Genomic DNA, 26,575 nt, shown 5'->3' on the forward strand with positions numbered 1-26,575 from the left:
AAAACAACATAAAACATGTTAACATCAATGTGATTCATGTGTGTGTGTGTTTGCAGTGTCTCCTCTGATCGGCCGGTACTGCGGGACAAAGATCCCCCCAGAGATCCAGTCGTCCTCCGGCCTGCTGTCCCTCTCCTTCCACACCGACATGGCCGTGGCCAAAGACGGCTTCTCCGCCCGCTACAACATGACGCACAAAGAAGTCAGCGACTGTGAGTGCAAGATAACTTTTAGCGAGTGTGTGCGCTGTGTCGGTTTGTTTACCTGCTTTTTTTTTTTTTTATTATCACCACCTCTATTTCCTCTCTTTCAACCGCCTCTTCTCTGCTGACACTCATCTTTCTTTCTTCATCTTTCACTCCTCTTACCCTCTCGATCTTTTCAGCTCTGCCTACTTTAATGCTATTTAAATCTCCCTCACCCCTCTCGGTCTGTTTTGCTCTCTCCTAAGAGAGCATGGTTTCTCAGAAAATCTTCTTTTAGAATATAAATTAACTTCACCTCAATTTGCCTCTGCTCACCTGTTGGGCCGCTTTCTGTCTCCCTTTGCCCTTTCTCTGTCTGGATTTACCTTTCCGTCTCCATCTCCGAGCTCTATAATGTGCTGCTTAGATCTTCCCTGTCAGTCGCTTTAAAAAATGTTCTTGCATCTGTCATCCATTCTATTCAACTTCCCTTCCTTCCTCTTTTTTTTTTTTCCTTACAGCTTATTTTCCGTCTCCACTGTAGAGCCACGTCAACAAATATTAACGCTCTGCTTTCTCCATCCTCCCCTCTCTTTCTCCCCCCGCCAGCGTTCCACTGCAGCATGGCGCTCGGCATGGAGTCGGGGAAGATCAGCGACGATCAGATCACCGCCTCGACGACCTTCTACGACAACCGCTGGTTGCCGCGGCAGGCCCGCCTCAACAACGACGACAACGCCTGGACGCCTTCAGAGGACAGCAACAAGGAGTTCATACAGGTGCGGTTTTAAACGTGATGTGACCATAAAGACCACACAGATCTGAGCTTTACTTTCACTCGCTGAGGACAATAAATGTAGAGTGTCTCAGTGATACTAGAGGAGAAGCATCTCGTATACAGTGAGGACACACACACACGCTGAAAAGGAAATAGAGGAACTGCGAAGTGATGATAAGGAAGTGCTTCTGCGCTCTCAATCTTTCCTGTCTCAAACACACGGCGGCCCGCGCGCGTGCACGCATACGTGGACACACACAAGAGCGGGCGGGAACGCGGCGTGATTGATGAAGGCGCTCTTCGGGAATGCATCCGAACACCACGCCATTGATCTTTGCCTCCAGCCTTCCTCCCCTTTACACACGACAATGCAACGATACACACACACACACAGCACCTAAGCTCCCGCAGCAGCAGGCCACAGTCGGCGTCCATCTCCTGCTGTCTGTGTGACAGATGGACAGACGCTGCAGCTGTTATCTACATCAGCGCCATAAAATCCCTACAGCCGCTCTATTACTCTGTTTTATTCTAATCTATTTTAAATTTCTTCTTCGCTCCCTTTTTTTTTCCAGGTCGACCTCCACTTCCTGAAGGTTCTGACGGGCATCGCCACACAGGGGGCCGTTTCCAAGGAGACGCAGAAGTCCTACTACGTCACCACATTCAAGCTGGAGGTCAGCACCAACGGGGAGGACTGGATGGTCTACCGGCACGGCAAGAACCACAAGGTAGGAACTAGTAGAAGGACGTGAACTTGTACTTACAAGCTCCTCTCTTTCTCTAACCGTTACACTGCCAACAACAGAGGCTGTTGTGTGCGGCGTCCGAGAGCCGTATCACTACATGGAACATTCCTGAAGGAGTCATAGGACTGTTTATGAACCTGAGTCGTGACCCCAGTCATGAGGTAGAGAAAGAGGGGACGGGAGGGAGGAAGAGATAGAGATAGAGAGAGGAGGGCAAGCTGACAAACAAGAACAATGGAGTCCTCTATGTGCCCTTATCTGGGCTGGCTATTCATCATCTCTCTCTCACACCAACGTGCACACACACACACTCATAAACACACACGGTTGTGGAGTCAGACCAGGTGTGGACGGACTGAGCAAGTTTTAAGAGTTTCATAGCAGCAGGGTGTTTTAAATCACAAGTGCAGCGCTATTCGGTAACTAAAGAGGAATGACAGGTATGAGTATACATTAATAGCAGCTGGCACTCATGCCAACAAATAAATAATATATAATCTATGTATATCAACAACAAGACTCCCCAGTCACTGCCAGCGAACCACGCTGAAAGCTCACTGTCACGCCAAGGACTTGCAATGAATGAGTGAACAGTGTGTGATGTAGTCAAGCTGCACTTAGCAATCAAGTATTTACAGTGTCTGGAATGTAGAGTCTCTAATCTCAGGATACATGCAAGATAGTTTTGAGTTATGAGCCCTATGCACCACTTTAAACTGAATTAGGCAGTGATGAGAGCAGCGGGGTGCTTGTGTATGAATGTATACAGTGCAGGTTGTTGTTGCAGTAAGCCTGTCTCCAGGGGATTTGAACTCCGTCCCTCACATCTGGGTTAAGGTCACTGTGGATTTCAAGCAGAAAAATAGAGAGTGGCAAATGGTGGTGGTGGTGAAGGGGGAATATGTATGAAGGGTTAATCCACAATCACACACCCACACAGACCGGGGGGCCCCCTTCTGTGCTACGCCAGTGATTGGTTTGGGTGTGATCGACGGGGGGTATTTGAAACGGGAGATTATTGAGCGAAACGTGGATTTGACTTAAAAAGTTAACATCTGTGCAATTTATTAGAACCCCCTACCCCACACGCCTCCCACATACACACACATACAACATCCGCGGACCCCCCCCTTTTAAATAACCTCTGGCTGATCTCTCCGTCTGGAGATCAGTGCGCCACGTATGTATATGATGTCTGTCTGTTCCGTGTAATCTGAGTCCACTAATCCGTCTGAGCAAAAACTCTCAGACTGATGCATCAACATGCATTTAGGACGGGTATGAGTGGTCGCTTTGGAAATTTGGTTATGTGCTCAGCATACACGCAGGAAAAAATGAAAGATCAATAAAAGATAGCAGACACATTGGAGTCAGTATCAGCCAAGCGAAGAGTTTAATATTCCTCCAAAACATTATTTATATGAAATGTAGATATGATTAAATATACCATCTGTTTGTGATGATCATGAAGAAAAGATGACTCCATGCGTGATAGGGCTCTCGAATTACACTTAAAGGATTTATTGAGCGTTCACATTCTCTGATGTGTAATACAGAGATCTCAGATTACGTCGGATCTCTTTGTATTTGCTGCTGGACAATGACGGATGGCTCAGGAATACCACTTTAGACTGATCGCACACAATTTGCAGCCCATGATTTGCCTCACTTTAGTCCACTGTGCTCAGCCAGGTTCTTCCTCCGGGTCCCCGCGGGTTTTTGCGGTTGAATCTTCCGTGACTGCTAATCCACCGGTCTTGTCGTACAAACTCCCAGTTAGCCCGTCCTAAGCTCCCAAAAGAGCCCTTAAGTGGGTGAAACTGAATTCTCGTCAGGGGGTCCTATAATGACAGGGATTTGGTTCTTCTAATTGTCATTTAACAGTGAGCTGGAAGCTAATGTGGCTTTGGAATTGGGAGCGCGCGTGTGTCGGCGTGTGTTTGTGGAAGGTTGAGCCACGAGTGTGTCCGTGCATCAGATATGAATCAGCCATGATATAAAAAGGATCGGCTTGGCAGCTCTTTGCCTCGCTGTGTTTGTTATTCCGGGGGGGGTAGCAAGAGCGCGTCACCATTTATTGTCAAGATTGATGTTCTTATTTGCCGTGTTAACAAAGACCGAAGGATTTAATGCCAATAAGGATTATTTGACAGAAAGAGAGGAGCTAAAAAAAGGATTGTGGGAAATGACGCTTTTTTTTTTTTTAAAGAAATGAAAGTGCTGTCGGAAGAGAAAAACACCAGCGCTGCAGATTGCAATCACCTCAGTCACACCGGCTTTGTGCACATGTGTGTGTGTGTTTTTCACTCACTTTCTGCACGCCAACACATTTTCACTTTGACACCCATGTGACTTGTTAATTTCTAAATCACACTACTCACATATGCACCTCATTACTTGATGAGACGCTGGCACACTGAGGAATTGAGGCAACACATAGATACACACACACACACACACACACACAATATGATTTTTTTGTTAACATTAAAGGCACACACACACTGAGGAAAATCCCATCAGCCCCAGCGCTAACCAAGCATTGTGTTACTGAAAAGCATTGTGAGGCTGTGCTAAATCTGTCCAACACACACACACACAAAGTAACCTGGGAGAGAGAGAGAGAGAAAAACGCCCACGCAGCGTTTCAGCCCGCTCCTCCATCACACTGTCACACACCCTCATACAGACACTTTTTTTACTCACTCGTTCTTCAAGCTAATACGTTAAACAAACATCATACTGCATGTGCTCACACACACTTTGACACCGGACAATTTCTAAGGATCACTGCTTCAACCTCACACACACACACACACACCGCTAGCTCCTCTTAGAGGCAGTAAAGGAGAGCGGCCAGCTGGAACCAGTTCCTACTGTCAACATCTTCATAGCGAGGACGAGGGAGGGTGAGAACGTCTGGAGGAGAGAGAGGGGTGGTGGTGGTGGGGGGGGGGGGGGGGGATAACTAGAGCAAGAAGACGAGTGTAATGGACAGAGAAAAGAGACTGGGACCGAGGGAGCGACGCTGGGATGAAAAAGCGGCCGGGAAACGAGTAATGTCTTGTGCAGAGCTCGCCGCGTCTCCCCGCGGTGCCATCAGCTTGAAGGAAAACACTGGCAGAGGAAGCAGACATGTGCCAAAAAGCACAGAAACAGAGCGAGATGGTGAATGAATCAAGCTGTGATTGTATACATCTATCCACACCTTGTTTTCCAGAGAACAAATTATCTTCGCTCTAACCAGACTCCAGTGAAATTTACTCTGTTTTTGAGCTTCTTTTGTACATCAGAGGGTGTTTACTACTTCCACGGTGACCTCGTTCTCCAGAGAGGTCATCAATAGTTAAATACCCATGGTGCCTGTGTCCCGCCAATGTCCACACAAACTAGTCTGGCTGCCCCATGCTGCTGTGTGTGTGTGTGTGTGCGGGGCTTCGTTATATTTTCATGACTCTCCGCACTAGGAGACACAACATGACAACGTTAATTATTCAGCCCACCTCGCCTGCGCGTCACGTGACGGCTCGCATATACAAAAAAAACACGTCGGTCGTCAGGCAGATTAGAGAGGCAGGTCCAGACAGCAGGCTGGCAGCTGTGCTCATCTACAATATACATTTCCAATTCACGCCACATTCCTAGTTAGTCAAATAGTAACCCATGTTATCTATGAGTTGGTCAATGAGCAACCATCTGCTTCCTCAGGCTGTTAACCTTTAACCTTGGAAGTGATGAGTTAGGGGTCACATGAGCGACCTCACAGGTACCCCCCGACAATAGACGGGAGGAAGTGGAGGAGACAGAAGAAGTCTTCTGTCTAACTTTGTTCTCTCACATCCAAAGGAAAAAATGTTAAAAGCCTCCAGAGAGCCGATTCGTATTGAACACATTGTTCTTTTTGTTGTTGGCCAGATTCTCTGCTTTTATCCAAAGATGAAAAGAAAGCAGAGCAGCTGGCAAATATTGTAATGCACCCGACTAATGGCCTCTTAGTCATGACGGGCATCTCCTAAGACATTTCTGGGAAGTTGTAGTGGACGAATATTTTACAGACTTTTACAGAACTTTACATTTTTTAAACTTTTTGCGCACTTCATCATGCCATGTTTACATCTTGTTTTGCCTTGGCGGAGGTCTGCGCTCTCCGAGTGCACTTCTAGTTTACTTATATTTCTCTACATATACAGTACTATGTTATATATTGTAGCATTATGTACATAATTTACATGTTACATACTCCTTTATTTCTATTTTCTTACATTTCTTTATGTTTTAGAGCGACTGTAACGCCCAATTTCCCAATAAAGTATATCTGATTCTGATTGAATGATGCCAGATTATGAACTTTAAATAATGATTGTGGTTCATATCGAAATGGAGGAAATTCCATTGGATTGAGCCTTATTAAGAGATAAATACTTGGACGGCGCATTTCCTGTTTCAGTGATGAATTTGTTCGTTGTTCGCCACTCCCTGCCTCCTCTTCCACATTCCTCATTCAGTTCTATCTGCTGCCCTCCATTCAACCTCTCTCCCTCTCACCCGCCTCCTCATCTGTTTTTAACTATTCTTCCGAGGACTCGTCCTCCCTGCAGTCATCTTCTTGTTTTTCCTGTCCTTCCATGCTGCTCTTTGTTTCGCAGACAGAATATCTGGGAGCGGTAGAGATGGGTCCGCTTGAACGCGAAAGGCGAACCCCCCCCCTCCATCATACGCTCGTCTTTGTGTGTGAGCATGCGTGGGTGTTTACATAACCCCCATAAGAGCCCACATCCACTGTTTGGCCTCTTAGGTAAACACAACGGCTGTCTATCCTCAATCCAACGGCAGATACAGCCGAGATATAGACCCGCTTATCTGTTCAAACACTCCCGCTGCTTTGTATTACCACTGTCAGCTCCAGTTGATTAAATCAGGCCATGCCCAAAATCAAATAAAACCCCTCGAGTAGGATTTTGAAGTCTCTCATATTCCCACTGCTTATGGAATTTCTGGATCATTTTTTTTTTTTTTGAAGCATGCGCCAGACAGGGAATTTTACAAATAGGTCACTTTACACCAATATGGCATATTTTTTATCACTTATAATGAAAAACAGCATTATGAAAACAAGAGGGAATCAGATTTTTAAGCTAAGGGAGCTCTGGTTTGATCATCCTGAGTAAAAGAGAAATCATGTAGACATCTTTTTTTTTAAAGAAATGATGCCTTTTAATCTTTAATTCAGCTGCTTGTAGCAGTTGTCTTTCCATCTTTCCGTTGTGCGCAGTGGCCGTGACGCTAGTGAGTGTGGTTTTTGCGAGTGGGTCTCCTATCAGCCGGGCCCGGTCGACCACAGACAGATAGAGTGAATGACACTTAACACAGTCCGTTAAAAGACACTTCCTCCGCTGAGTGTGGAGGATGTATATGTATGTGGGATCCTGTGGTTTCCTGTGTGCGGTTTCAGTTTGTAGCCACCAACAAGAGGAAGAAAGGCGATGTGGGTGTGAGAGGATGTGTGCAGACGTATCAACAGTACGGTTTTGAAGAATACATTTAAATGGATGGATGGATGTGACACAAATAAAGGAAGACTCTCGTCTGTCATTGAATGTGCATCCAACGCCCTCGAGCATCATGGGAAGCTTTCCCCGACCCACAACAGGAAGTAACATGACCACCCTGGTTCCATTTGCCCTCCGACCCCGTGCTGCCGCACCCCGCCGCTTGAGCGCAAATGGAAGGAAAGGGAGTGTTCGCGGAGAAGAAGTGAATGTTATGGGAAGTTAATTTCACTCGCATCCTGCCCACCTGGACGCACTTCCTCCGTTTGACGGCCAATCATGTTTCTCTCGTGTCAGGTCATGTCTCCCACCGCTTTCTACGGAGGACGTTTGAGTGAGCACAGTGTGTGTGTGTGTGAGAACCCCTCATCCATCGTTGGGTTTTCCCAGCCTCCCAATGTCGAACCTTTGACCCCAAAACACATCGACAGCTGTGCCGGTGACACCGGATCCGTGTTTGGGTTGTCTCCGCTTTGTCCGGCCTGCCACTGTGTTTTGCGTGTAGCCAAGCGAAACCGTGCACCGTGGGTGGGTGGGTGTGAGAAAGAGAGAGATAAGATACTGGCATCTCCTTCAGACAGTAACCTCTTCTGTTTATTTTCCCAGATTTTCCACGCCAACACAGACCCAGCTGAGGTGGTTCTGAACCGAGTCCCGCAGCCAGTCCTGGCTCGGTTCGTGCGCATCCGACCACAGACCTGGAGGAACGGCATCGCCCTGCGCTTCGAGATCTACGGATGCCAGATCACAGGTGTGTTTTCTAACTTTTACTTTGCCCTAAAGAAGGTCGACTCTGCCAGAATCATTCTTAAAGTTCGTTTCCTGCTGCACTTTTGGACTCGGCTTCTTGTTCAAAGGCGATTCCAACAGAGCTGATGAGAGATTTAGGGATTCAAACCAGCAATATCCTACTCTGAAGCCTTCCTTTTCTGTTGTCCTGCCATGATGAAAGAAACGCCAAATATAAATTTGCTTAAAAAAAAAGAAACGTCTGCAAAAAATAACTGTAAAAACCAGGAACACACACACACTCACTCACACATCACATGTGTGTTTAGACTTTTTTCCCACACTCCTCCCTGCTATCTTTTAAACATAGCGAGCCTCGGGCTAATTAAAGGAAACTTTTACTCTATTCTTCCTTCCAGTGTCATTTCCCTCGCTCTTGACGCTTCTTCTTCTCGGCGCTCGCTCTCTGTCTCCATCTCCCCGGCGACGCCTCTTTCCCCCCCTCTCATGGCTTCAGATCCGTTTTTGAAGCGTCCTCTTTGCTCCGCGAGCTCGTCTATATTGAGAAATGAGTTTCGATCAATCATTCATGGCTCCCCCGTTCACTCTGACATCAGAAACTGTGATTCAGCTTCAGCCTCAACAGCTGCTATTGAAATAACTATTAGCTCTTACAGTACAGGTACACACACACACACACACACAGGTTCTAAATATAGCGGATGACCTCAAAAGCACGCACACGCTTTGAGATGTACACAGACACCACCCACCGACACAAACACACACATATATACACTTCCTGCGCCTTTTATTCATTATTTACATCTCCTGCTTTTGCAGTGACATAACAGCATGAAACTTTGATCTGTGTTCTCTTAAACCGTCAGCACAACTAACATCTCCCCGTCTCTCTCTTCCTCTTCCTCAAGCTCTCTCCTCCTCCTCCCTCCGTCCTTCCCTCTCCCACTGTTTGTCTCTCTAGGAGTCTCATCTTCCTCTCCTCCCAGCTTCCCGAAGCCTTCATCCTCTCCAACTCTATTTCTCTCGCTTTTTTTTCCTCCACTCTTTCCGCTCTCTACTTCCCTGCCTCCCAACTCCTCGTATTATACCTCTCTTATCCCCTTAATCCTCATTTCTCCCTCTCACACACTCCCTTGGCAAGTTACTTTCAACGCTACCCGCTCATCCGTTTCTGAATGAGCTTCATTTCCAAGTGCTTTTGCATGTACGTGGAACTTTCCACCCCTCTCCGTCTGTAAATATACATAAAATGCACAGTGATGCTATTGTAGAGAATATAAAGATGCAATATTTAAAATGTTTGTGTGAGATGTGAAGTACACGAATGCAAAGCAGGGATGCTTTTATCCCACTAATGGCAGTCTAATTGAACTTGAAGCAGTAGTGCTGCGCTGCACATCTCTTCTCCTCCAGTCTCTCCCAGTCTACGCTCTTAATGCTCAGTGGCCAGTAGTGCAATCCTGTGGTGAGGCTTAACAGCTCCCAGGTGGGAATATGTGTAACAGCGGGAGTGAATGTTAGGTCGCCGTGGAAACTTCTCCCATCAGCCCCCACCTGAGGTGAAGGTTAAAGTTGTCTCTGTGTCCTCTCCAGATGCTCCGTGTTCGGACCTGCAGGGCCTGCTGTCCGGCCTGCTGCCCGACGCACAGATCTCCGCCTCCTCCAGCAGGGATATGGTGTGGAACCCCAGCACCGCCCGCCTGGTGGCCAGTCGCTCCGGCTGGTTCCCCGCTCCCGCACAGCCCCTCGCCGGAGAGGAGTGGCTCCAGGTACAAGATATGCATTTATTCTACACTTTGACTGCATGTTTCCAGATGATGATGATGTCACCAACAATAAAATATGATGTTAATGTTTAAATCAATACCGAAATACATGCATCTACTGGTACCTATAGTGCATTTTATATTATGTGCCACGGGGTCAGGTTTAGTACGACAGAGTATTAAGGTCACATTGAGGGAAAAAAAAAAAATCTGAGATTTTGAGAATAAAGTAGGAATATTATGAGATTAAAGTCATAAATTTACGAGTAAAAAGTTGTAATATTATGAGAATAAAGTCATAAGTTTACGAAAAAAAAGTCGGATTATGAGATTAAAGTCATAAGTTTACAAGAAAAAAGTCGTATTATGAGAATAAAGTCATAAGTTTACAAGAAAAAAGTCGTATTATGAGAATAAAGAAATAGGTTTACGAGAAAAAGTCGTCGTAGTATTATGAGAATAAAGTTGTTATATTATAAAGTAGTAATTTTATGTGTAATTTTAGAGAGGAAATAGAGCAGCATGCCGCCTGTGTGAAAAGGAGGAACGTGGCTCCACCATCATCTCCACATCAGCTCCACATTATTATGAGTATCAAGACCTTGACAAGATTGTGCAAGAAACTGCGTTTATTCTAAAGAAATAACCACACAGACCTGGAGGAATTTGCCTCTTTTGTGGAGGAGGAAACTACTTTTTTCTTGTAAAGTTATGACTTTATTCTCATTAAATTACGACTTTTTCTGGTATTATTATGACTTTATTCTCGAAATCTCAGATTTTTTTTCCCACCTCCATGTGGCCCCTAATACTCCGTCGTAGGTTTAGTGCTAAATATGCAAGACGAAAGCCAGCCTGCTTGTGGTGTCATTTGTTCAGGCGTCGTTCCAGCCGCCAGAGGCGAGCGAGCTACAAAACAAGAAGCACAGCTGCAATAAAACACAACCATGTGTTGTTTTGTGTAAAGTGCAAATTCACTACGATGCATTTATCTGAATCTAATCTCTGCAGGTGGACCTCGGCCTGCCCAAGACGGTGCGCGGCGTGATCACCCAGGGAGCGAGGGGAGGCGACGCAGGAAGCGGGGCGACCACAGACAACCGGGCGTTCGTCAGGAAGTACAAAGTGGCGCACAGCCTGAACGGGAAGGAGTGGAATTTCATCATGGATAGAAAGACCAGCCTGCCCAAGGTATGTGAGGGAGGGAGATAGACGGGGAGAAATTGCAAATAACCTCCCCCGTACAGACATCGAGACTTATATTTGTGTGTTTTTGGACAGATCTTCGAGGGTAACACACACTACGACACCCCAGAGCTGCGCCACTTTGAGGAGATCGTGTCCCAGTACATCCGGCTGTATCCAGAGAGGTGGTCTCCAGCAGGAATCGGGATGAGAGTGGAGATACTGGGCTGTGACCTTCCAGGTAGGACACTCTGCTGTTGCGTAAAATGACAGGGAAGCATTTTTATGTATGATAATTTGTTGCCTGCAGTGCTCTATTCCAGGCTGAATTATTTCCCCCCCCCGCCGCGCTGTAATGAACTGATCTAACCAGAACTGAATGGACCTTGAGGAAAGCGGCTCACCAGAAAAAGTGATCCTCACATTAGATATGCATGAGAGTCATTAGAGGCTTGAGAGGAGAAGAGACACCAAGTGGAAAGCTTGATTGTGATTTTTTGAGATTGTTTCACCTGGAAGATATTAGTTAGCTACAGCAAGTGTTCATCAGCAGGGAGTGGACAGGGTTCGGTTTGAAGGAATGCGTCCCCAGAGAGAAAGAGAGCATTTGGTTTGTTCACTCTCCAGCGTGGTCTGTTATCCAGATGTGAGGTAGCAGTGCAGAACACCGGCACACATATGGACTCTCACTATTTACCACTCCCTCTGTGCCTGAACAGGACGACCGGGCTGTATAGCACAACATTCAACACTTACATACACAGACACACTCTCCAGACTCCCAACATTCACACACACACCACTGTACTGTAATCACACCACCATAAATGCAAGTTAGCCTTCACTGAGGTGACTTGTGTGTGTCAGCGTGTGTGTTTGATGAAGTGCACTGCTCTCTAGTTGAAATAGAGACGAAAGTTACTATGACAAACTTTCATTTTGTGTTGATTTTTGCAGTCCATTTGCTGCTCTAAACACATATGGTATCTGGTCTTTTTTTGTCCTCCGTACCGTACAGGAAACGGATGTGTTTTGCATTCACCCTTTTTCATTGACAAGTGACTTGTGCGAAGGGCACGACAACAACGAATGAACAGAAACGCCAAAATGAAAGAACAAGAAGCTTTTTTTTTTTTGCAGAGGGGTGATTTTTATCAGATGGTACGGAGGGGTTTTAGGGGGAAACGTGTCGCAACTGTTGAGGGTCACACATTGTTCACAGGCCTCCAAAACTCAGCGGGAATAGAGAATTACTGGGTGACATCCTGTAAATCATTCACTTCCCTTTTCACTCAAACTATTCTTTCTGTTCCGTCTTCAGTTGAGCGCTCTTTTTCAATTCCTTCTCATTGATATGGTTTAGCAAATAGATGTATTTTTTTTAGCTCCAAATCTTAGTGTATAATAGCAGCAGCTACCATAGTGAATCAAAATAAGGTCTCTCTCTCCGTTCCTACACATGGTTGCAGTTCGTTCTTTTCCCACCCTGAGGCCCAGTGCGTGGGTCCATAAATGTTTTTGTTCTTTTTTCTTTTTTTGCCTCCCCTCCTCCTCCTCCTCCTCCGTTACTCATCACCAGCACCTCTTTTCCATGCTCACTGCCGTTGCTCCTGACTCCTTCTGTTTACCCCTGTTGCTGAACTACTATCTCACACACACACACACACACACACAGACTCTACAGTGACAGTTTTTTCTAGTATATGCGCTCCAAAAAATGCAAAATTTATGAGCTCAGGATGGAAATTTTGGAGACTGATCTGTAAAAAAAAAAAAAAATGCAAAATATCATCTCTGCCTTTTTCCAGGAGGATCATTTCAGTCTTAGGAGCACTGAATTGTAGCTGCACATACACACCTGTAATGTAAATCTCTAGGTGTCTACTGGTTCCTTCGTAACATCAGTAAATATGGCGGAGCTCAACTATAAAATGATTTCTCACAGTTGGGTCCTATACTTATTTTGGCGGTTCATATACGTCACTGTGAAAGCATCCCATCCTTTAGGACAGCTTCAGTGTGTGTGTGTGTGTGTGTGTGTGTGTGTATGAACGTTGATCTGAGCACTTAACCCCACCCACCAGCATATCAAACAATGGCTACTTGTCTTTCCCATCATGTTCTTTTGGGGTGTGTGAATATGTGTGTGTGTGTGCACATCCATTCATCAGTGTGTGTGCGTGTGCGTGTGCGTGTGCGTGTGCGTGTGCGTGTGTGCGTGTGCCTGCCAAGCGGAGATTTACAGAAAAGCTTTCTACATAATTGAAGATTTTTTTTTTTTCTCTTCTCCGACATATCGCTGAGTCAGATTCTTTTGGAGGGAGCAATGTCTTTTAGCAGAGAGCTCTTTCCAACCCTGTGTGTACGTGTGTGGTGAAAAAATAGGCATGTGTGTGCGCGAGTGATTTTTTTACGAGCATATGTGTATGCATGTGCAGCTGCGGGCGTACGTGGGAGTGCGCACCTCCATTATCTATGCCAGCAGCTCCCCTGGGTCCAGTTCTAAGTGTTGGCGTCTCATCCCGTGCATGATGATGACTTGCATCATCACCTGCAGCAAGCAGACACATTATGTAAGACAACACTCCGCTGCAGAGGGACTCTTCCTGCATTACAAGGCCCCCCCCCAACTCTGCTGCGCATGTACAGTAGGCCCCCTCGCGCAGCTCCGTGACATCACCAAGGGCAGGGCTCGGGGAGAGGTAGGCAGGTCACATACGTTCGCGCACATTCCCTCACGTAAACAGACGCACCCACACGAAGTCGCTCCCATTCCCATTGCCCCCGACACTCCTGTCACACCCTGGAAAGGTCAGCGCATTTACACTGTGACAAGGCCTGACCTTTGAAAGCGTAGAGTGCTCAGGAGCTGGGGAGAATCTTAATGGAGTAGGCCGTGTGTTTATGTGTGTTTAGTTGGGCCCGCACACATGGGAGAGCGTGTGCTCCAGCGCCCATAGGTTTATTTTAACGCCCGGTCCCAAGACTTAAGTGGACTCAAAGGTTAAACTGGAATAAAAAAGACAGAATAAAGAGGAGAAGAGATGGAGGTTTGAGGAAGAGGGGTTGCTTTCCCTCGCCTTACCTTCCCGGTGGGCCGGCAGCGATAAGAGTCTCATTAGGTGGTTAATGACAGGCATAAAGGACGTGACATTAACGCTGGGGTAATGTCAGAAGCCGTCGCCAGCTGTGGCCGGCCCTTTCATGTCTGCCATTTCTCCAGCTGGGGCGCCGCCGCGCTCGTTTCCACAGGAAGTTCCTTTAAGCGGATCAATTGTGTATCACGCCGCGTTTGTTGCCCTTAGTGCCTTTAATGATAATGGTTGTCACGCCGAAAGACCAGTAGGAGGCTCTAGTGTGTTGCCACTAACAGCCGGCCAGCAGAGTGAAGCGTGGGGATGAATCCATTACTTTGTTGTTGTGTTTTCGTTTCCAACTGATGAGCTTCGTCTCACAGGAGATCTTCAGGCTTTTCAGGGAAAGCTAACAAAGCGATATGAAATATAATATGCTTAATGTCAGTTAAATAAGAAAATGAAGCCATGGTGATATATCTACGACGGAGTATTAGGGCCACATTGAGGAAAAAATAAATAAATCTGTGATTTCGAGAATAATGTCGTAATATTATCATTTTTATCATTTTAAAATATTATAATAATTGATGTGCAAGTTATGACTTTATTCTCGTAATATTATGATTTTTTTCTCTTGTAAAATTATGATTTTATTCTCCAAATCTCCGATTATTTTTTCCCTCAATGTGGCCCTAATATTGGATATACAGCTTACACAGTTTATTCACATGATAAATTTGGATCATAGACGTGACCCAAACCTCCGCGCAAACTCCCACAACACACCAGCGTCGACCCATCTGCTCCTAATAACGCAGCGCTTTCTCCCACTTCACATTCCAAACTGCGGCCTGCTCAACACGTGTCTGTTTGTGCGCACATGTGATGTGTTTTAATGAGCAAACTCTTATGCCTCGGTGTGTTCTTTCTGTGTGATGTATGCGTGCTTCAATCGATGTTAAGGGGGCAGCGCGAGAAATCATGCATTTCACTTTGTGTTTGCTCTCCCCTTCTTCTGAGTGCGCGTGAGTTATAGAGTGAGCGAGACACTCGGTAAAACACACGATAGCTCACACATGACACAGGAAAACAGAGTGTGTGTGTGTGCTCTGTATCGCCCCTGACAGCCAGTGAGTAGTCCCAGAGTGTGATCAAGCCGTCCAAGGTCGAGGGGAGTTTGTTGGACACATCCATCCATCAGCTTTAACCCCACTTCTGTATGTGTGTGACTCTGCATCTGTGTGTGTTAGCATGTGGACACGTCTGCATATTTGAGTCAGCGTTGGACAGACGCTGACGCCGGAGCATCCAGTCACAACATGACCGGGGCCCTCTTGGGTGCTCTTGGGCTATCTGTGCTCGCCTCTGTCTGTCTCTGGCACTCTGGGTGGGATGGAGACAGGAGACGGGAGATAGTTCAGTTTCAGACGGTGACCTCACACCCCTCGATTATGACATGCGCTTTAATTCACTCTTAATATACCGCACACTGAGACACGTTGTTTATATGCTGAATTATGCGTAAGAAATGACTCAGTTTCCTGTTTAAAACATCGTCTCACTGCTGTTAAAGTGAATCTAAACCGTTTGTGCAAAAGAGGTTATATGCAAGGGAACGCATGTGAAACATTGGGCCCATAAAACGGCAGATTTTCATTTTTACACTTTACCTTTTCTATGGATTAAAGGTCCAGTGTGTAGCATTTAGGGAGAAGTTTCAGAATGGATGGTTATTAAAGATGTATTAAACACTATACCTCATTACTTCCCGGTCCTTTGTTGCTTATCACTTCCCCTCCCATCTGTTTTCCCCGGCCCTCCCTCACGTATGCTACCGTAGAAGGAGAAACTCCACATAAACAATCTCTCAAACAAACATCGGGTGATTAATGCGTCCTCTTTACACAGTCATATAACGTCTGAGGATTGTTTCACACGCCCACCTTTGACCTGAGTTGTGTTTGTTTCCGTAGAAACCACCACGACGGCCGACACCGTCACGCCAACTCTGCCTGCTGACATTGAAACCACCACCATCCCTATTACAACTACAGGTGAGTCCACTACTTAACATTAAATAGCCGTAATAGAACAGATGAAAGGATATTATGTAGAGCAGTTGTGAATGCTTCTTTATCTGAAATGATTCCTCATTTGTGGTCTTTAACTCCCGCTCTGACTCTCTTTTCCTCTCCGCCTCTACAGTCGCCACCTCTCATCCACAAGGCGTGTGCGACTTTGACTACGACCTGTGTGGGTGGACGCACGACCCCAACGCCCCTCTGCTCTGGTCGCTGCACAGCCACGGTGAGTCTCCTCAACAGTCATGTGAAGATTGTGTCTGGTTAGACAACGACTCGGAGCTACGACGGAGTATTAGGGCCACATTGAGGGAGGAAAAATCTGAGATTTTGAGAATATAGTCATAATATTACGAGAAAAAAGTCATAATTTAATGCGAATAAAGTCATAATACTAGATTATACTACTAGCCCTAATACTCTAATACTGAGCTGCTTCAGGGAGCTGAAGTTTCTCTCAGTGTAGCATCTGATTGACAAAGACCTGCAGAGGATGCCTGGATGATTTTACAAACAACACTACAGACATCTCAGATTCAATTTCGGTGCTACATGGGAGAAGCTTCTTTTATGTATGCAGCTGCAGGGAGAATTTCATTTGGGCGCAGAAAATTTGCACAAATGCATTAAGTTTATTTTATCAACTTCTGCAAGTCTAGACCAGACGCTAATTAAATGGAGTCATTTTGTGCTTGTGCGTCTTCGTCGAGTCCTTTTTTCAATTTGATTAAAACAATTCCTTAAATTGAAACCGGTCTAATTCAGCAGCAACATCATCCAGCCAGCCACGCTGCTCTTTTAGAATGAATCGAGAGGGAAGCCGCCGCCGCCGCCATATCAGGCAGCCTCACATGTGACATGCACCATCTCTCCGTGTGTCAAAAACGCGTGACGTCTCGGCAGGAAGGGGTTAAGACCCAGTAGCTCCAATTAAGTTCAGAGCAGGAGATTCCAAAGACGACGTATTCCCAGCCGTCCGTCGCTGCCCCTCCATTACCGCAGGCTCATCCCCGATGATGCTGTGTAGACTTCCATCATACATACTCCTTGAAGAAATAATTATTCACTTTCCCTTCACACATACACGCGGATCACAAGTGCAGCTTTTGGCGTGTTATTAAAAACTATAGAAGACGTATCCTGCTGGGTTTAGGGAGGAGTTTTTTTTTTATAGCACTATTTATAATTTCTCACAGGCAGGGAAAGGGATTGTTATCCCAACCTTGTTTTAAAATTCACTGGTCTCGAGCAAGTCTCCATGAAAGATTCAGCATTCCTCCAGCTGGAGAGAATTAAACAAGAGGTTCAGCATGCCCCCTTTTTATGTCCAAAATTTGTGATGTCACCTGGGTCGTGTTCGGCGGGGCAAAACAGATCACACAGCAAAAGGCAGAAACGCTCCCGAAGCGTGACCGATTTAGGTCATAGCCATCTTTGACAGGGGGGGGCTTCAAAGCAGCGTCTTTCATCACGGCCCGGATTGGAAAGGGTTGCCTAGATTAGTCCGGTTGCGGCTTTCATGTATGGAGTATCATTTCCAGCCGTTTTGACACGCCACGCCAGCCTTTGATTCTCCTGCCGATGTCAAAGGTCAGGAATCCCAGCCAGCAATGGATCATTATTTCACTGCTATCAAATCACAGTTTAATCCTCTACAGGGGACCCAGAAAGAATGATCTCCTCACCTCTTGACCTCAGCCATGAAACCAATTATTAGACACAGAGGTGGAATAAATACTGCGATATTTGGTTTGATATAGTAAAAACATGCTAAACAGGCTTCATAGAATCCTTGTTTGCGTCTCGCTGCAGGACACCGCTGTGAAATGGATTGATAATGCTCTGTCGTGCCGCGTACGGCGAGGCGGTCTCGATTATGAGCTGTCTGGCGAACAAGAGGCACAACAACGGGGGGGTTCGCAGCGGAGTCACAAATGTTTCACTCGCACCTCCTCCTATAGGCGAATCCACACACATATATACACAAGAAAACAGTGTCATGTGGCGCACACACACACTCCATTCCAGGGCTGCGAAGGGCCAAGAGACATACTGTCACACACACTGTCTGAAGTGTCACACACAGGCGAGCCTGGGCGTATGGCGGGCAGAGGGGAGCTGTCAAGTCGGTGGAAGATTTGTCCCTCCAGATACTGCTTGTCGGATCGGCTGGAAAGACCGCACACACACACACACACACACGGCGAAAGGTTATCGACCCAGTCACTCAATAAGTTGAGCGTGGCTGCATGCTACTGTAAGGTGCTTTTGGATAAAAAGCAGATGCTTGTGGTGTTACTGGGAAACTAAAACAACACACTCTGGAAAATATTCCTCCCTGATTTGCTGCTTTTTCCTGGCCTGTAAGACGCGTAGCTGCTCCGACACACACACACAGTTGTACATGATAAAGCAGGTGATTTAATCTGCAGATTGTTGATACTGGACATTTTCCCACAGGGCCCACTTAAGAAATTCCTCACCAGACGCCTCCTCGACTCACACACACACTCAAACGTACTCGCCGATCTCTCACAATGGAATTCATGTCGGCATCCAATTTGCAAACTAAACATCCTCTGGTGTAAACAAATGGAGCGGCGTTGGACCTTTCCGTTGTTTAAGTCATTTACCTGGAAGGGAATGAAGAGAAATAGTCCCCGAGGGTCTTGGCTGGAGTTCTGGTAGCACTCACCGGACCTATTCTCCTGCGTGTTTACATTTGTCATTTCCCTATTGTTCGCCGCGACTATTGTGTGGCGGGCGATCCCGTTCCTGTTAGCAACTGGTGATTCATTTCGTTATTGTTCGACATATCTGTAATTGTGTGAAAACACATACTGTACATGTGTGCATATGGATATACTGTATATGTGATGATTTATGGTTTAGAATTGTGTGAATTGTTCCAGCAGCATCCATTTACAACTGTCGACACGTCCCTTTCATATTTCCTACTTTTTATTGCCTCGAGGGCTGAAATGAAAAGCCATTAAATCTCTTTTTTTTTCACTTTCATTTGACTGAAACAACCAGCAAACTCAAGGTTAAAACAAAGCTCTGCTCATTTCTTGCCAATGTGTTACAAATACTAAAAACAGCTTGGTTGCATATCGTTGCTGTGAAATGATTTTTTACTTGATCCAAAGTTTATCCGATTAGGTTTTTTGAAAGAGTTTCATATGTTCAGAGTTAGTCTGTAAGCACATCTGGATTTAGGAACCGTACTTGAAAGAGCGTGTGGTGCCTCAACTGTACATTTACATTACACACACTTAGTCAAACTAATCGTATCATCCTCCCCCTCCAGAGCTCAACAGCTATCTGTACATGGACGCCAGCCTGAAGACGGAGCAGCAGCAAGCGCGCCTCGTGAGCCCCGTGGTGGTGGCGGAAGCCGGGCCCTTCTGCCTCATCTTCTCCTACCAGCTGTCCGGGGAGGCCCAGGGCCACCTGAAGGTCCTGCTGCGGGACGCCCACAACGAGGAGAGCGTAGTGTGGACGCTGAAAGACGACCAGGGCCCCGTCTGGAGGGAGGGTCGCACCATCCTGCCGCAATCTCCTAAAGACTTCCAGGTAAACCCACATAAAGATTGGAATGCACTTTATCTTGTATGCTGAAAGAGAAAAAGTCATAACTTCTGGCCAATATCAGCTATATTAAAGTATGTCTGCTTGATAATAGATATCTGGGTCAAACCCTTTATTATATATCTCCCCAGAAAGTGAGTTGTGTCTTTATCAGGGCTGGTTAGAGGCAGATACGTTCATCTTCGGAGCGTATGAAAGCATCCGTTTTAATCTCTGTCACCTTAGGCCGGGGTTTGACTTCAAAAAGCAGCTAAAGTGAGCCATATTGTCTCTATTGGCTGCGTGATTGTTTGGGGATCGCTGCGCATTTGTCAGAGACATCACAAGCAGTTAACGTTCTCATAAAAAAGTCAGCTCGCAGAAAGACGGCGGAGGATGATTGCGAGCGTTGAGTGCAACTTTGAATATCACAGGCGCCGTATTAAGTTTTTATCCTCTTTCTCCTCCTCTTCCTGCTTGTCCCCATTCTCAATTTTTCCTCCACCCCCCTCTGCTCCCTGTTGCCTTCATCCGTCTACCTCCTCCTCCTCCTCTTCCTCCCCTGTTTTGCGGTAGGTTGTGATGGAGGGTTTCTTTGTGCACGGCACCAGAGGACACATCTGGATAGACAACATCCACATGAGCCCCAGCACCCCTCTGAAAGAGTGTACACGTAAGTCACACAAACACACTCCGACTCTCTGACAGACACTGTATTGTTTTTTCTGCCTCCAAAATATCTTTTCCCTCCAGAAGAATATTGTAAAAAATAAACAAACCCACATCCATTTGACCCACCAGCTCCCTCTCATCCTCTGTCAACCCCCAACATCTCCTCGTCGTCTCGCCCTCCATCAATCTGCCATCTCCCTTCCACCTCCTCCACTCTTAGCCCGAAGGTCCTTGAACAGTGACACACACGGAGTGATAAACACCCTCGATCCTCCCTCCACTCCCTCGCTCTCCCATCCCAGTTTTCAGAGACTGCCTCCCCTCCCAAAGAGCCCGCCGAATACAGAGATGAAAGCAGGAAGGAGAGGGAGGGACAGCGTTTATTCCTCCACAAAAAGAAAAAGAAGAATAGGAAAAGTAGGCCATAAACGCCCCGTGGGCCCCGGCGATGCTAATCTATGTTTCATTAGATTCCTCTCTCTCTCCTCTTCCTCTATCTCGCTCCTCTGTCGTATTTGTAAACAGAGCTTTTCCCCGAGCCGTCAAAGGGAATTACTAGACAGGCTGTTTCCCAAGCAACTTTCCGGGCGCTGCCTGGTGTGAGCCGAGCGCCAGCGCGGCCCCCTTAATCTGGCCAGAGCAGGGGCTTTGGAGAGGGTCTTAAACAGATCAGAGACCGAGCCGGGGGTTCAGAGCCAGAAAACCCTGCCGTCATCACTTCTGACTGACTTCCAGTGTGCTGCGGAGCCGGAACCGCGGCGGGGAGCAGGCGGAGCGGCGTTTGAGGGTTGCGGCAAACACTTGTGTTTGTTTTAGCGTTGAGTCTTGAGCGAGTCAAAGATGACATTCCCAGCCCACCTCCTGCCTCCACGCTGCTGTGTTTACTCCTTCCTCCACTCCTTCGCCACTCCCAAAGCATTCTGGGATGTCGCTTATCACCCAACGCAGTTGAGTTTTTCACAGCTCGTTGGGGTTCCCGCCAAAAGGCGCCGGTTCCCGAGTCGGTTTCCCTCTTTCTCCCTCCAACACACACACATACACACACCAGGTCTTTGTGTTTGCATTCCAGGCAATCAAAGTGAAGGTTCTGCTTTGTGCATTTGCAGCAAGCCAAAAAAAAAAACCCAGTTTAACTGGACTCGGCAGATAAACAACTTGAAATGAGTGAACTTTGCGAAACGCACACACACACACACGTATACACATATAACTCGTAGCCCATCTCAGATTCCCCACTCGCACAATGTTTGAAATTGCATTCTGGCAAAGGAGCCGGGTAAATGCCATAACTCATGTGAGTTATCTGAGGAATTAAGTTAAATTTCCTCAGGAGGACTTTGATAGTCTTGTGACATTTCTGTGACATTTGGCTGACTTTTTCCCGTCGTATTTAAAAGTTATCTAACAGTCTCTCTCTTTTCTCCTCCCGTCTCTCTTTCTCTGTCCTCGCAGAACCCTTTGCGGCTTTTTCTCCCGAAAATTCAGGTGAGTTTGACTTTTTTGGTATGACGTCACTTCCTCTCTGGTCTTGCTTCCTGCCCGTTGGTATGCACTAGCCTGGGGTTTTTTGCTTGGTGGCACTAAGTTGTCTCATCAGCCCTAAAGCAGTCCCTTCACCGACAACACCGAGGCTGCTAAGAGTGAATAAATCTGCATTCATTATTATTAAAAACTAGTGATTCATCATCACCAAACACATACTAAACCCCTCGCTAAAATCTTAATTATCAAATTTGCAAAATACAAAATGAGTTTCTCAAAATTGAAGTTGGGGAAAAAGATTTTAATGTGCTGTTGTGCACTAGTTTTTTAGTTTTTACCTCGTCAGTCTCAGCGGAAACAAAGGATTAGTCTCAAAAGAGCCAACTCTGCGTGCAAGGCAAGCTAAATCAAGCGCACCTCATGGAGCCAGATATTTGAAAAGAGCTACATATTCTCAGCTCGGCGCTGCCTGACACAGCCTGAAGGGTTTTAAATAACTGTCTGCCTCATGAAAAATATTTAGAGCATCCTGGGGGACTCTATGAGATTGATGTTGTGTTTTGGCATCTCATAATGTCTTCCAATAAGATAAGAGCTCGGCGGTTTCAGTGCGAATGTGATGTGTGTGCACTTCCTCGGCTTTTCTACTCCTGCGCCTTCACACACACACACACAGAGAGAGAGTCTCTAACCCTTGACAAACACACACACGTTAATATCACCACACACACCAGTGTCCCCAGTGAAATGCAATCAGATAGAGTGACTGAGCAGCGGCAAGCACGGGTGTCTCTCTCTCCTCTCCCTAACTCAGCTCTGTCTAATGAGTGTGTGCAGTGTGAAGTAGCAGCAGCACGCACCATTTCCCTCTGTAATTATGTGACACGGTCCAAAAATCAGGATGTATTCAGCTCTGCTTCACTTTCCCTAGTTCAATTTGACATTCTCTTCTCTCCACATCAAGTTTGGATGGTGCATTTTTTATTTTTTTTATTTTAGTTTTTCAGTGTCTTCAGGGGTTCGTTTTTTTTGCATAGCAGTCTTGGATAGTCGACTAGAGGCTTCTTGGAAGGTGGTTAGCTTGTTCTTACCAAGAATTTGAGAAGAGGGTTCAAGCCAGGGGCGGCAGAGTAGAGGATCTGTGGAGATAGTCTCCAAGGAGACAGAGCTTGGCTTGAGGAGGAGAGGACTGGCCAGGAGGCTGATGCATGAGAAAGAGGAAAAATGAAAAACGAAGAACAGAGAAACAGGATAAATTATGCACTCAAAACAAATCTGCCAACTCGAGCCAGCAAAAATAACAAATCCCAATCCAATATCGGCTCATGAGAGCTCTGGAACACTGGATTCCCACGTGGCGTCCGTCCGACTGATTCTTGCATGGTTCTGAGACTTTATCAGCGGGCTGTTTTGTGACTTCCTGTGCCAGTGCGAAACAGGAAGAGGAAGCTCCTTAATTCAATGTGTGTGGGTGCTTTTATGACTAATTATTTTGGCTTTCACACCAAGTCATTTCCATTGGAGCTTTTTGAAAATTGCATAGACTGGATGAACCATTGGACTGATTTCAAACCAAATCTCTTGATGATCTTGGTGTGAAAACGTGTCCTCCAACTGCAACCCAAGCTACATGAGAGACATGGATGCATTTTAATTTTTTTACTTTTTTTGTTGGCCTGGGAGGTTTATTTTATTTTTTTGCAACTGGCATGCTTGTGCATGCTCACATGAGGCCTGCTGTTCGTATGATGACGACCAATAGGGATGGAAAATAGAGAATTAAATGTAGAAAAAGTGCCACTCCTCTCTTTTCCCCCTGGCCAATATACTCTGTATCTCTCCACCAGGGGGAGGCGTTCCTGTGCCTCCCTTGCCCATCCACTGGTATTACATTATGGCCGCCGGGGGCGCCCTCCTTCTCCTTGCTGTGGCCATCTTGGTCAGGGCCCTCTGTTGCTGCCGACAACACCTGGCCACCAAGAAGAGCCAGCTGTCGGTGGCCTATCACAGCTCCTCGCAGTGCTTCCAGTACTCTAACTGGTCCTCCAGTATGGCCGCCCCAGGGGTGGAGCCAGTCCTGACAGTGAGGCTGGACAGCCGGGACCGACACCGTACCCTCTGCTGAGAAAGAAGCACTTAGCCGCGTTGTGTTTGGCAGAGCAGGACGCCAACTCGTGATGTCGGTGGCGGCAACATCCACTCGACGAAAAACCCCTCCCTCATTTAGTTTACAGTTGCAAAGAGTGATGATGACTAAACTGCCAAGTGGGAATTTGCAAAGAAACACTGTGCTCTCTCTCTCTATGTGTCTCTAATGGATGTAGCTGCGGTTGCTGTTTTCTTCTTTGTTCCATTAAGGAGTTTGCTGTTGACATTTCACACTATGCTGCTCCTGATGAGAGGACTGAAGTCTGTTATTTATCCGAGCAGCTTGCCTCGGACCATTGAGTGCCGTCTGGCTCCTCATAACCCCAACGGTCCTCCTGGAATGACCCCAGCACGGACGTACACACAGACATGTGTGGGGCTGGGAAGAGAACGGGGGTCGAGCCGGTTTCCGCCGCGAGAGCCAGCCAGAGCTGCCAAACCACAGGCTAAAACAAGACCCCAGAGACACGAGGAGCTCTGCAGCACTGAGAGAGAGAGAGGAGAAAACTGTTAGGCTGAGAGGCATTCAACGTGCTCGCTGTGGAAACGATCTGGCAAGCCCCAGAAAATAAAGCTCTTGGTATCTCTGTAATAACAACACGAGATAGCTGTGATATGAGTTGTACCAATAGTGAGGGGGTTGTCCTCCTTTCCATTGTGCTTTTCAACAGAGCATGTGCACATTTAAAAACAAAAGGAATGCAAATCCATCATACTTTAAGTCCTGCATCACAAATGGAGATAACCAGCTCGTTTGATTGAACGTCTTGTCTCCTCCTGATAAAGGCATCAGTCAGTGATGGATGCGGCCGTCTTCAGTGTTTAGTGTTTCATCTTGATTCTCTGGCGTAATAAAGCACGTTGTTCCCACTCCCACTTAGGCTCCGCACCACCCACTCCCCCGTTGTTCCCCCATGTCTTTTTGAGCTGCCCAGATGAAAACTCGTGCTGAGCCGAGCCTTGTTGTGATTTCAGTGGGAATATGTGCTTGTTGTTTTTAGGGTTGTAAATAGACACAGCTGTCTGCCATCACCGTTTTCTGTCTTGATTTATGCTCCTACAAATCCCACAATGCCGCCGAACCAGCTGGATGCCATAAGTGCAGTGTTTTGTTGTATATGTGCACCCTTGAGAGGGATCCAAGATGTTATGGAAAACAGAGCGGAGCTCCAGCTATCGACGGTTCTTCCTCTAGTGCCATAAGACGCCATGAATGGCTATTAACATATAATAAGACGTAGTTATTGCACTCATACTAATGTTTAACATATCTAAAAAGCCTATTTTATTGTGAAATTTCTCCAACCGAGAGACAAATTGGCACCAGTTTCTGTCTCATCAGTCGGTGCAAGAAGTGGGGAGATTCAGTTCAACACCCCAGATTGAATGAAATTGAGGTCTTCACTCTGCGGCTTAACGGGCCGTGCTTTCGTGATCTGTCACACCAGCAAAAAATCCATCACCCCCACTATAGCCCCGCAGCTCAGCAGAACGCACCTCCATTTGTCGCCACAATTTCCAAGCTGCACTTTTCTCCTCAGAGTGAAAAAGAAGTGTTTTTTGGCACGCTCTCGCTCTGCGCTTTTAAATCAGCTTCGGAGAGGAGGGGATTGGACACCCTACTCGGGCCATCTCGACACCGTTCCGCTCCAAGCCTCTAATAGTTGTAATTAGTTAATGGACAGATAACATTTATTAAGGCTGCGGTAAGCACTTTTCCCTCCCATCTACCGCACCTCCGCCGCCCCGATCCGCTGCCAACTCCAGTTGCCCCGGAAACAGCATTAATAACGCCATTGGCTATCAAAAGACCTCCAGATCTAGACGTGTGCCTTGCCAAGCAGCTACTCCCACTCCCGCACGCTTGCCAAGAGCAGCGAGCGCAAAACTCACACACGTAGACACACAAAGTGAAAAAGAAAAACTCATCTAAAGTATAAGTACACTTGAGCTATTTGGCTCCAGCCATCGCTAGTTTTTACCCCACTTATAATCTTCCACTTCACGTACAGTTCAATTTTCGGTTCACAACCACCTGGCAGTGAGTTTTCATAGAAGCACTACTTAAATGTTGTTGTTGTTTTTCCTTTCATCATCTTATACACCACTCTTAAACTTGACAGTTAACAGTGTCGATGATTTTAACGGTGATAATGATGGAGTAATGTTAATTATTTGATGATGTTTGCATCTTTATTCACACGGAATGAACAGTCTTATACCATCAGTATGCTATGTGATGACTGTGTGTTCGACAGGAATGTATCATAATGATCTTTCTCTATTAATAAAGTCATATTTTTCTATTATTCCGAGACTTATGTGTGTGTACGGATGCAGAATTAGCACCAGTGAATATGAATTTACAGAGTTATGTATCAGTGTGGTCCTGTTATTGTTGATTGTGGTACAAAAGGTATTCAATTAGAACCATAAACAGCCAAATGCTGTGCTATAAAGACCATGTTTCCTGTGCTTCTCTCCAACAGTTAAGATACCAAATGAATTTGGAGACGGACGTCTTTTCAGTGGCAGAGACCCGCTAGGTGGAGGTAAAGCACCTTTTCATGAGTAAAGGCA

General features: G+C 46.3%; 1 protein-coding gene across 2 annotated transcripts in view; it reads left to right on the forward strand.

Moving 5' to 3' along the window:
• Nucleotides 1-26,575, forward strand: part of nrp2a (neuropilin 2a) — a 56,128-nt gene that overhangs the window by 27,270 nt on the left and 2,283 nt on the right. The window contains exons 5-17 of one of the 2 annotated variants that reach the window (XM_074626540.1): nt 57-212; nt 795-964; nt 1,539-1,694; nt 7,868-8,012; nt 9,608-9,783; nt 10,792-10,971; nt 11,062-11,206; nt 16,016-16,096; nt 16,248-16,349; nt 19,434-19,699; nt 20,270-20,366; nt 21,818-21,850; nt 26,485-26,547. In XM_074626540.1, the coding sequence (XP_074482641.1) occupies nt 57-212; nt 795-964; nt 1,539-1,694; nt 7,868-8,012; nt 9,608-9,783; nt 10,792-10,971; nt 11,062-11,206; nt 16,016-16,096; nt 16,248-16,349; nt 19,434-19,699; nt 20,270-20,366; nt 21,818-21,850; nt 26,485-26,547 (1,770 nt within the window). Of the gene's footprint in view, nt 1-56; nt 213-794; nt 965-1,538; nt 1,695-7,867; nt 8,013-9,607; nt 9,784-10,791; nt 10,972-11,061; nt 11,207-16,015; nt 16,097-16,247; nt 16,350-19,433; nt 19,700-20,269; nt 20,367-21,817; nt 21,851-23,694; nt 26,305-26,484; nt 26,548-26,575 lie in introns of those variants that run through there. The other variant, XM_074626541.1, reaches the window with a different exon arrangement.

The sequence above is a fragment of the Sebastes fasciatus genome, chromosome 24, assembly GCF_043250625.1.
Source record: "Sebastes fasciatus isolate fSebFas1 chromosome 24, fSebFas1.pri, whole genome shotgun sequence".
In the NCBI taxonomy this organism is placed as follows: domain Eukaryota; kingdom Metazoa; phylum Chordata; class Actinopteri; order Perciformes; family Sebastidae; genus Sebastes; species Sebastes fasciatus.